Raw genomic sequence first — 12,071 nt, forward strand, 5'->3', positions numbered from 1 at the left:
CTAATCACCCTGATAAGACCAAGATTGGAATATGCAGCAACGATATGGTCACCAAGTACAAAAAAATGTATAAAAAAAATTGAAAGAATACAAAGAGCAATTACAAAATTGGCACCAATACTCTCAAAACTATCATATGAAGAGATACTAGAAAAACTTGAACTACAGACACTAGAGCAAAGAAGAGAGAGAGGAGATTTGATAGCTATTTACAGAATCATGAAAGGCATAGAAATTACTGACAGAGAGAGTCTGATAAAATGGGATGACAGAAATACTAGAGGACACGGAAAGAAAATAAAAAAAGACAGCTATAGAAGAGATTTGAAAAAGAACAGCTTTCCTCACAGAGTAATAGACAGTTGGAACAAGTTAGATGAGAAAGTGGTGTGTGCAAAAACAATACATGAATTTAAAAATAGTTTAGATAAAATGAGATATGAAGACGGGACCCCACGAGCATAGCTCCCCTTCCTGTAAAATACAACTAGGTAAATACACACACACACACACGTACACATACACATACATACGGTTCTCGGTATTTAATATGGAAAGTCAGCATACGCGGATTTGGTCATACGCGGTAATTTCTGGAACCTAACCCCCGCGTTATTTGAGGGACTCCTGTACATTAAATCTTTATTTTCTGTTTTGATAGTACAGAAAGCCCTCAAATAACGCGGTGGTTACCTTACCTTACCGTCGTGCCATATCGTCTTGGATTTCGGCAACCATGGAGCACCACCGTTCACGGTCCCTAGTTACTTGTAACATCTGTGCTGGTTTGAGTTGTTTTCCCGTCGCCCTCATCAGCCCGTCCATATACTTCTCCCTCTGCTTTCCTCTTGCTCTCCTTCCCTCCACCATTCCCGTCATCACCACCTCTTCCAACCCTTCCCTCCTCATTATATGTCCTAAGAATTGCAACTGTCTTTTCCTTATTGTTGTCATCAATTCCCTATTTGTCTCCATTTCTCTCAATACTTCTTCATTTGTTTTCTTCGCTGTCCATGGTACTCTTAATACTCGTCTCCATATCCACATTTCTGCTGCTTCTAAGTTTTCTTGCAATTTTTTACTGATTGTCCACATTTCTGAACCATATAATAGTGTTGACCATATAAATGTTTTAACTGTTCTTCTCCTTATATCTGTAGACATTTTCTTGTTTGTTAAAACCCCTTTCATTTTCTGAAATGTGCTTTTAGCTATCACTATCCTTGATTTTATTTCTTTTTCACATCTACAATCTTCTGTCAATACGCTTCCCAGGTACGAAAATTTGGTTACTTGTTCTATTCTTCTCCCTGCTATTTGTACTTGCACTCTTGGTGGATCTGTTTTACTGGCCACTAGTATTTTAGTTTTCTCCATATTTACATTTAAACCTTTCTCCTCACTAGCTCTTAAGGTTACATTCAATAGATGTTGCAGTTTTTCTTCTGAGTCAGCCACCAATACCGTGTCATCAGCATATCTGATATGATTTATATTAAATCCTCCAATTTTAATCCCTTCCATTCCCTCTAATTCCCTAAGGATTATCTCCCCATATAAATTAAATAAATCTGGAGACGTAACACAGCCTTGACGCACTCCCCTCTTTATAGCTTGAAATTCTGTTCTTCCTCCCGTACCCGCACTGCTGCTCTTTGTTTCCAATACAAATTTCTGATGATATTCATGTCTTTGCTATTTATATCCACTCTTTCCAAAATATTTATCAAATCCTCATGTCTTACCCTATCAAACGCCTTCTCGTAGTCAACAAAGCAAAGATATACATTTTGTTGTTTTTCTATCATCCTCTCCATAATCGTTCTTATTATAAAAATTGCATTTGCTGTTCCTTTCCCTTCTATGAAACCAAATTGCTCCCATGAAACTTGTTCTCTCACTTTATTTCTTATTCTATTTAACACTATCCTTAATATAATTTTGGTTATTTGACTCATGATACTGACTGTGCAATGTTTACTACATTCCATTGTTCCGTTTATCTTTGGTATTGGTATAAAAATTGAGTTACACATATGTTCCGTTACTGTACCCTTTTCGTAAATTTGGTTTATTAGACTAGTGAGTTTTCTTATTGCAAAATCCCCTAATGCCTCTAACATTTCAATCATCACACCATCCTCACCCATGGCTTTCCCTTTTTTCATTTTCTTCATTGCAAATTTCACTTCCTCTTCCATTATTTTTTCCCCATCTAGATATCTATAATTTTCTTCTTCTCCTTCTTGTCTGTCGTCCTCAAATAGGTCCCTTACATACTCCTCCCATCTATGTTTAATATCTTCCTCGTCCATTAAAACCTTTCCTTCTCTATCTTTGATTGCCCCCCCATTACTCCCCTTTCTCTTGGTAATTTCTCTAATCTTATCATACATCATTTTAGAATCCCTTTTTTCAAGGTCCTCAATTTCCCTACATTGTTCATCAAGCCAACTCTCCTTGGCATCTATACACTTCTTTTTGATTTGTCTATTAAGTTCTCTATATTCATTTCTATCCCTATTTTTAGCTTCTCTTCTCTTATCCATCAGTTCGAATATTTCCTCTGTTATCCATTTGTTTTTCCTCCTATTTTCAGGAAGTACCTTTTTATTTCCCTCTTCTATTGCTTCACATAACCTTTGCCACCGAAACCCCAGATCATTTACATCCCCTTCTTCTCGCAGCACTTCATATTTATTTTCTACTGTAACCAAATACCTCTGTTTCAAGTCTTCGTCCTTTCTCAACACACTTCTCTTCTCGGTTTCCCCATCTCCTTTCTTAATTTCTTCAATTTTATTCTAATATCTGCAACAACTGGCACATGATCACTATTACAATCTGCTCCTGGGTATGTTTTTACCTTTATCACTTCATTTCTAAATCTTCTGTTGATAGTAAAATAGTCTATTTGATTTCTTGCTGTATCTCCTGGTGCCTTCCATGTCCATAGCCTTCGCGGATGTTGCCTAAACCACGTATTCATTACTATTTGTTGATGTTCTATGCACCAGCTTATCCATCTTTCTCCCCTGTCATTTCTCTCTCCTAACCCAAATGGCCCCACAACCTCTTCTTCTCCACCTGAACCCACTTTTGCATTTACATCACCCATAACTATCTTAACCTCTTGATTTCCACATTGTTCCATTGCTTGATCTAACTTATCATAGAAATCATCTACTATCCTGTCCTCTGCTTCTGCTGTGGGAGCATACACCTGTATTAAACATATGTCAAAAAGTTTTCCCCTGAGTTTTACCAAGAGCACTCTGTCTGACACTGCCCAGAATCCCTTCATAGTACTAGCAACCTTTTTGTTCATCATTATTCCTACCCTTTTTTCTGCTCCTTCTCCAGAATATACAATCATGCTCATTTTTCACCTCTCCCACTCCTGGCTACCTAACCTCACTAAGCCCCATAACATCTATCTTCATTCTGTTCATTTCTCTCCATACCCCATAATATTTCCCCGCTTGGTGTAATGTTCGGACATTCCACATAGCCATTCTCAACTTTTCTTTGGTTACAACAGTCGCCGGATAACGATCAGAAACCGCCTACTGTACACTATGTTCCCGACCGAGCGAGGTAATCTCCCTCCTTTCTGGAAAAAGACTCCCATTCACGCTGTTCACTTCATTTACTCTTTGGTTTTGCTCCATAGTTAATCTTGGATAAATACGTAGTAAGGGCTCCAATCCTTTTCTACGGTGACTGGCCGATTGCCATTTACATGCCTGGTTCGCCCTAGATGTGTCACCCATCTTGCTATCACACCAAACTCACCAAAGTCCTCTGACAAGTAGAGCACATATACTGAGCTTGCTGTTCTAGTCTTCATCTAGTAGAGCTGGCACTGCTCCATGTCACAGTGTGTGGCACCCCTCACTTGGTTTACCCCATCAGCCGGGATGGTTGCCCGGGGTGTGGCCGCTGTCCTATACTAACAGCTACTAGGACCCACAAGTGAGAGTTGGGGTGAAAGGTGCTGACCAAGTGCATGAAGCCATCCCTTAGGATGCGGCTGCTTCCTACCCTAGGTGCTACAGCTCCAACCCACCCCCCTACACCCCACGTGGTGGTTAGGTTCCTGAAATTATAGTATATGACCAAATCTGCGTATGCTGACATTCCGTATTAAATACCGGGGTATTTTTTTTAGTTTCGACCATGGGCGCAATATAGCAATAGAAAATTAATTATTAATTATGTAAATTAAAATGTATCAACGTAATATGCAATTTTGTGGGCGGAAATGAGAATAAAAAATACCTTGCTACAAGCAAATATGCTAATGAACGAAGTCGGTAGCATAGGATCGAGACGCCATCTTGTCGTCTGTCAATTGATGGCCTCGGTACTTCCAACAGTACCTCACCAGGTATATTTTCTTGAAGGAATGTTATGCAGTAGAGATACATGCATTCCTTCAAGCTGCAAGAACTTTGTATACCCCGGAAGCTGAGAGAGTGGTTGAAAAGCCCGACAACGTCTCTCACGACGACGACAACGAGGACGAGCCGGATGACATTTAATTTGCAGGTAATGATTTATACACAGGTTAGGTTAGTTTAGTTTAGGTTAGACGAATTTATCATCCTTTCATTTCTTCGACGTCGGCATCTATCATAACAAACATGGCGTACCATTCGTCCAACACGAGTTCGTTACTTACGAAATCTGTTTTAGCACCTTTTTGTTTTTTTATTTCTGCTCACAAAATTGCATATTATGTTGATACATTATAATTTACAAAATTAATAATTAATTTTCTATTGCTATATTGTGCCCATGGTCGAAACTAAGAATTTACCAATACAGACGCTCCTCAACTTACGTTTTAGTTACGTTCCGAACGGCCGAATGTAACGTGAAAATGAACATAAGTTGTTACTGTACGTTCCAGTAATGTATGACCGTTCATACTGTACTATACATCCATAAATTCTATTACCGTATCTTATAAAACACCCCTAAATCATTAATTATAAACATAACATTCTAAAATAATAACATTAATTTCAAATAAATTAAATTCAAGCAACATAAAGTGAGATGATGGAGGAGAAGGAGGAGGGGGAGGAGGAGGAGGCAAGGCACGTTCAGTCTGTCGTTTGTGCCATGTAAACAGTGGACACAGCGTCATGTGTAAGTATCATTTGAAAGTCTCGTACTACGGAGAGCGCGCTAAACCAATAAATTCACTAAAAAAAAAAAATATTACAAATTTTTTTACAATCAGTTCAAACTTAAAATCAAATAAATGTAAAACGAATGAATGTAAGTAGAGGAGCGTCTGTACTGGTATATACTGTACCCCAGGTAGTTTTTGCAGCTTCCAGGATGGTAATGTAGACCTAAGCTTCAGAACATTTTACCTCACTGCTAATATCCACCGTACAAGTTCATTTATAACATCATACAAATTTGCCTCAGCCAACTTATCATACACGACGTCGTAACTTCGGGAGATTTACGTTAAACGAATATTGGTCTGTCATAAAGCCTGTCGTTAACTGAGTAGGTCGTTAAACGAGGAGTGGTTGTATTGCAGATATATGGGATAGAAGGAAAGCTGTTAAGAGCAGTCATGAGTTTTTATGGGAGTAGTAGAGCCTGTGTTAGAATTAGAAATGGAGAGAGTGAATGGTTTGAGGTAAAAGTGAGACTTTGTCAGGGATGTGTTGTATTCTCTTGGCTATTCAATTTATACATGGATGGGGTGGTGCGAGAGGTAAATGCAAGGGATTGGAGATGGTTGTTTGCTGATGACACTGCACTTGTATCAGGATCAGAGGAGGGATTAAGGAAGTTAGTGACAGAATTTGGAAAGGTGTGTGAAAGAAGGAGTTTGAAGACAAATGTGGGTGATAATGTAAGGTGATGAGATGCACAAGGGGAGAGGATGGCAACAAATTGGAACCGAGTATTAAGGGAGACTGGAGGAAATGGATAGCTTCAGATACTTGGGTGTGAATGTGGCAGGAAAGGGAGTAGTGGAGATGGATGTAGAATGTAGATTGAGAGAAGCAAGTAAATGCCTTGGGGGGGATTAAAAAATGTAACAAGAAAGACATTTGGGAATGGATGTTAAGAAGAGATTGTATAAAGGGGTGATTGTGCCAACAGCACTGTATGGGGTAGAGACATGGAACATAAAAGAGGAAGAGTTTAAATGTGTTTGAGATGAAATTCCTGAGAAGTATGGTAGGGGTTACTAGGTTGGATAGGGTGAGAAACAAGGAAGTGAGGAAGAGAGCAGGGGTGGAAAGAGAATTGGGAGATAGGGTTGATGAAAGAATATTGGGATGGTTTGGACACACAGAAAGAATGAATGAAGAAAATTAGTAAAAGGTGTGGAAGGCAGAGGTGGAGGGAGTAAACATGAGGGTGCAACCAAGGATGAGATGGATGGGGTAAAAGGGGCATTGGGAAAGAGGAGAATGTCTGTTAGGAAGGAAGTGGGAAGACAGAAGATAGGGGTGAATGGAGAATGGTGTGTATGGTGTTGTGATGCATGGAAGGGAGTGGGTGGGGGATGGGGGTGTGAGGGAGTATATGTGAATGATATTTTGATGCAGCCCGAAGGGATTTCTCCCCATCTTTTCTTTTCCTGTACGAGGTGGTAGAGAAGGGGGGGTCACTGATTTGATGAAGTGGACTTGCTTTGGATGTGCTGTGTCTTGCTACATTGCGTTTGACCCAGGACAGTGGATGAGATGCAGGGATGACCCATCATCCAGGAGGATCCAAGAAAAGAGGGAGGGGTGAATGGGAGTGGAGTATGTGGGGATGAAATGAGTGGGAGTGGATTTATGCCTTTGACTTTGGGTACCTCCCTTGTAAGGAGGAAAAAGCCATTGGTATATGTATGTATGTAGTTATAACTGAGTGACCCTTTATTCTTTGAACTGGATTGATCATATTTTCTGTGGTAATTAACTTCTTCCATATGATGATGCCGACATAGGCGTCATGAGGTGTGAGTGGTATATGAGGATGCTGGCATTGGTATTCTGATTATATTTATTTTGTAGATGTGGATGAGTGACCCCTGAGTTTTTTTTTTTTTTTTTTTTTTTTTCCTCAGAGTGAGTAAATCAGCATTGACTTTGTATTTCATAACACGAATATCATGATGCATCATTGCACATCAGACATTCAATGCTGGACACGAGAATTTGACATCTGTTAAAGAGGTTGATATTAGGAGTGAAAGAGAACAAGTAATACAGCTGTAACTTTATATTGTATAACATGAGTATTATGATACATCATTGAATCATCACACATCTGGCAGCTGATGCCACCCACAAGAATTTGACTCATATTGAAGAGGTTAAGGAAATATGACTTAGTTTCACTTGACATAGCTTGGTAAAGGAAACATGGTCTACTTTTAGTCATGAATGTTTGGAAATATCTTTAGCAATTTGATATTGTGTCTGATGTTCAAGGTGATTTTATTTAACTTGTATACAATGCAGTGCTTACTACCAAGGTAATGCACCTTTTGTTTACACAGGTGTGGAGGAACAGAGATGGTTGTCAAAACGTTGCAGGACCACTGGATTGTTGGACGGTCTTGTGATGGAAGGGAATTCTTTGTTGTCGTCAATCACAGGAATGCAAATATTGTCGAAGTTACTGGTGAGTAGATATGTAATTATGAGCAGATTATGTCACAGTGAGATTGCAGAAATTGTAGATACCATGAGTGAAAGAAGTCCAACTGATCAAATACTTAATTAAAGAATGATACAGAGTGTGTGTCTTCGGTCAAACCAGGAACAGTACTGCTCACCCAGCATGGGCATGCTCAAAACACACGGGAATTATAATTTCATTAGCAGAAACCCACTAGAATGGCTATATACATAGATATGTTGATAAATATATATATTACAACTACAATACATGTTCCCACTACATAGCTTGGCCACCACCTCTTGGTGTCATCACCAAGGAAACAACACTAATAAGGAAGATAGAATCAATAGGTGGCATCAGAGGAAAATTATTGGAATGGATGAAAGACTTCCTGACTGGGAGGAAAATGAAAGTAGTAATTAGAGATAAATTCTCAAATTGGGAAGAAATGATAAGTGGTGTCTCGCAGGGATCAGTACTGGCTCCTATCATATTTGCTATATACATAAATGACATGGATGAAGGAGTAGAGTGTTGTATGAATTTCTTTGCAGACGACGCAAAAATACTAAAAGTAAAAACGGAGGAGGATTGCAACTCATTACAAAACTTGGACAAGATCTGGAAATGGACTCAAAAGTGGGAAGTGAAATTCAATATCAAGAAATGTAGTATAATGGAATTTGGAAAAAGTAAAAACAGAATATCGAGAGATTATAAAATTGGTGAAGAAGAGGTCAGAAAAAGTAAACTCTGAAAAAGACCTTGGAGTGATGATCAGCAAAGACATGGCACCGGATAAGCATATTAATAAAATAATCGGAGAAACCTATAATTTATTGAGCTCGGTAAAAGTGGCATTTGCCTATTTGGACAAAGAAATTATAAAAAGAAAAGTTAACTACACTAATAAGACCAAAACTTGAGTACGCAGCAACACTATGGACACCCAGTACCAAAAAGAATATAAAGAAGTTAGAAAGAATACAAAGAGCAACAACAAAGCTGGCACCAACTCTTTCCAAAATGACATATGAACAAAGACTGTCCAAATTAGAATTACCAACTTTGGAACAAAGAAGGGAAAGAGGAGACCTACTATCTATAGAATTATGAAGGGAATGGAAATCTTAGATAAGAATGACTTATTGCAATGGGACAATGAAAAAACAAGAGGACACGAAAAGAAACCAAAAAAAAGATAATTACAGAAGAGATAGATACTCGGAACAAATTGGACAGAGAAACAGTGTGCACAAACATTATTCAAGATTCTAAGAAAAAACTTGATGCTGAGAGATACAAAGACAGGTCACCACGAACATGGCTCCCTTCCCGTATGATATAACTAGGTAAATACTTGTGGCAGGAAGCAGACAAATACAAGAAATGCAATAAACACAATGAAACATGGTACAATTACATAATGGCCAATAGAAATGAATAAATTGCGGGATGTCTGTGACATCAGACAATATACATATGAAATACATAATAGACATAAGACAATGGGAAAATAATAACCATAAATTTGGCAGATAATTATAGAAGAGCTCTTGAAAAAGAGAGGTCAAATCCCCCTTGGTTATGCCAAGCATAACTGAGGCTGCACATAGTTATTTACATAATGTACATACTGAATGTGTATGTATGTATGTACATACTGAATAGATATCAGTTACAATGACAAGTTTTACACAGTGATATATGGACACAATAGTCTCACTCCTCCATCTAGGCATTGTACCTTTTGAACATAAATGATATGAGTGGTGAACAGGGGGTAATACATCGGGAACATTGGGCCTTGCGGGACACTGGGTAAATGTATATATGGATACCTGTGTCTTCTTAAGCCTATCAGAATACAGGACCTCACTTAAGTCCCTGAGATGGGTCAAAAACCATTAATTTGTTGGGATGAAGCCTCTGCATCACCAGAAAAGGACCAGTAAATTTGGTGTTTTAATTTAGACTGTCACTCAGGAATTTGTTTAAATACATGAACACCTACTTGGATGGAAACAGGTGTAGCCTTACTATTTTGTTTCTGTATCATGTTTGACCTAGATTCCTGAAGGTTTCTTCTGACAGAATCATAAATGGTATGCAGTGTATGACACTGAAGGTGAATATAATCTTCAGAGTTGTAGAAACGACAAATAGGACTATCCAAAAGATTATTCAGAAGCCTCTTCTCAGAACCATAAATGACATAATGCTATTAATGCAAGCACTGACATGGGGTAGCCAGTCTTCCCAAGTTTCTTGCAGATCACTAACAACATGCCTTAGGATATCAAGTATTTTCCTATTTGTCCGATCCACCAGACCGTTATAAGAGGGGTGGTAAGTAGTCACGAAAGCTTGGGTGATGTATTGTTTGCAAATGTTGGCTATGACCTCATTCTTAAACTCAGTCCCATTGTTGCTAAGCAACACTGAAGGAGAAGTAGTTTAAGGACAGAAGACATTGGAAACTAGAACCTGAGCAACAACTGGGGCAGATTTATTATGCAAGGGAGCCAATATCACAAAATGGCTAAAGTTATCAATACATATAAGAACATACCCTGAGCCTTGAATGCTATTAGGCAATTGCAAGAGATCACTGGCTACAGTGTTAAAAGGGCGAGGAGTAGTAGTATACTCTAGAATAGGAGCAGTATAAGTAGAACCTTTGTTCTGAGCATAAGACTTGCACTGGACTACATGAGTGGCAATGTCTAAATGCATCCAAGGTCTATAATATTTCTTGCGAGCCATGGCCAGAGTTTTGTCATGATCTGGGTGACCAGCTTAGGGGAATCATGATCAAGAGACAAAACAACAGGGACTAAAGACTCAGGGATCACTAACTGTGCCACATCTTGCTTAAACACTCACATTATGAGTGAGAACACTGTCTTGCAAGGAGAATTGAGACAGAGGTGCAGGCAATTTTGGCAAGATAGTATCATCTCCAGATTCTAAGGTGCAAAAGACAACAGACCAAATAGGGTCCTCAAGTTGAGTTTAGCTAAATCTCATGGGGAGAAGTTGTGAATCACAGCAACAGCAGCTATGGGTACATTTTGTGAAAGTACATCTGCAACATTGTTTTCACATCCTGGAATATGCTTAACCACTTCACTACAGGACTTAAATCTCGCGGGCAGCAGCCAATGCCAGCCGTACGACGTGTCATAATAATACTCGCATCATAAAATATAGTCACGGCTTATATCGATCGTTCTCTCTTTCACCCGTGAATTCTGAAAACCACAGAGAATGGGATTAAGAGCAGATTAGGGAGAATGTAAAAACACAGGGGCAACTACAATAAATATAATCAAGACGCCGATATTGCAGCGTCGCGAATCCACTTGCTCCTCATGACGCCTATGTGTGCGGCACCGTATGGAAGGGGTTAAGGACTGGAATAAACTCCTCACTAATAAGAAACCATCTGGCTAGGCTGCCTGCAAGATTTTTGCCTTTGAAAATTTGTGTGACAGCACTGTGGTATGTTTCAACTGTGATGGGATGTCCAAAGATGTTGTCACAAAAATGCTTTAAAGCCCACACCACTGCTAAAGCTTCCAGATGTAAAACAGAGTAGTGAGACTCAGCATGATTGAGTTTGTGCCTAGGTGAACAATGACTGTCTGCTTGCTGCATTAGGACAGCTCCAATACCTAGACCAGAAGCATCAGTGCAAATGGTAAAAGGAAGAGTATACTCTGGGAATATCAACATAGGTACCTGACTAAATGCCTGCTACAAGGTGTCAAAACTTTTCTGATGAGCATCATGCCACTGGAAGGAAACATTCTTTTTGAGGAGACGAGTAAGAGGTGATGCTATGTCTTTTACAAAAGCACAATAGTATCCTGCCAATCCTAGGAAATAATGTACTTGGCCAACTTTCTTAGGTGTAGGAAAGTTTCTAACAGTTGTGATCTTGTCAACTGTAGTATGAATGCCATCTTTGTCTACTACATGACCCAAGAATTGGATGCTGGACCTAAAAAAAATGAACATTTGGGTAAATTGAGCTTCAACCCAGCTTCAGCAAAACATTGCAAGACTAAGGACAACTCATGGAAGTGACTTTCCACATCCTTGGAAACCAGAATCAAGTCATCCAGATACAGAAAAGTCCATTTTTCACTAGTCCATTAAAAATTTAGTTAACAATACACTGACATGTTAAAGGAGCATTCCACAATCCCATGGGGTAGTAGTGAAGCCATTCATAATGACCTAATGGAGTTGAGAAAGCTGTGATCTTACGAGACTTTTCCGCCAAAGGAATCTGTCTAAAGCCAGCCTTTAAGTCCAAGGTGGTGAGCACTGTGTTCCATGTAAAAAGCCTTCTTTATTGTGTGTGTGTATTTACCTAGTTGTATTTTATGGGAAGGGGAGCTATG

General features: G+C 39.0%; 1 protein-coding gene across 3 annotated transcripts in view; it reads left to right on the forward strand.

Moving 5' to 3' along the window:
* The window catches only part of Ccz1 (vacuolar fusion protein CCZ1), a 154,646-nt gene that overhangs the window by 117,285 nt on the left and 25,290 nt on the right, over positions 1 to 12,071 (forward strand). For all 3 annotated transcript variants that reach the window (XM_076187384.1, XM_076187385.1, XM_076187383.1), the window contains one exon: positions 7,535 to 7,659. In XM_076187384.1, the coding sequence (XP_076043499.1) occupies positions 7,535 to 7,659 (125 nt within the window). The remainder of the gene's footprint in view (positions 1 to 7,534; positions 7,660 to 12,071) is intronic.

The sequence above is a fragment of the Oratosquilla oratoria genome, chromosome 6 (assembly GCF_046742065.1).
Source record: "Oratosquilla oratoria isolate Oo_2021 chromosome 6, ASM4674206v1, whole genome shotgun sequence".
In the NCBI taxonomy this organism is placed as follows: domain Eukaryota; kingdom Metazoa; phylum Arthropoda; class Malacostraca; order Stomatopoda; family Squillidae; genus Oratosquilla; species Oratosquilla oratoria.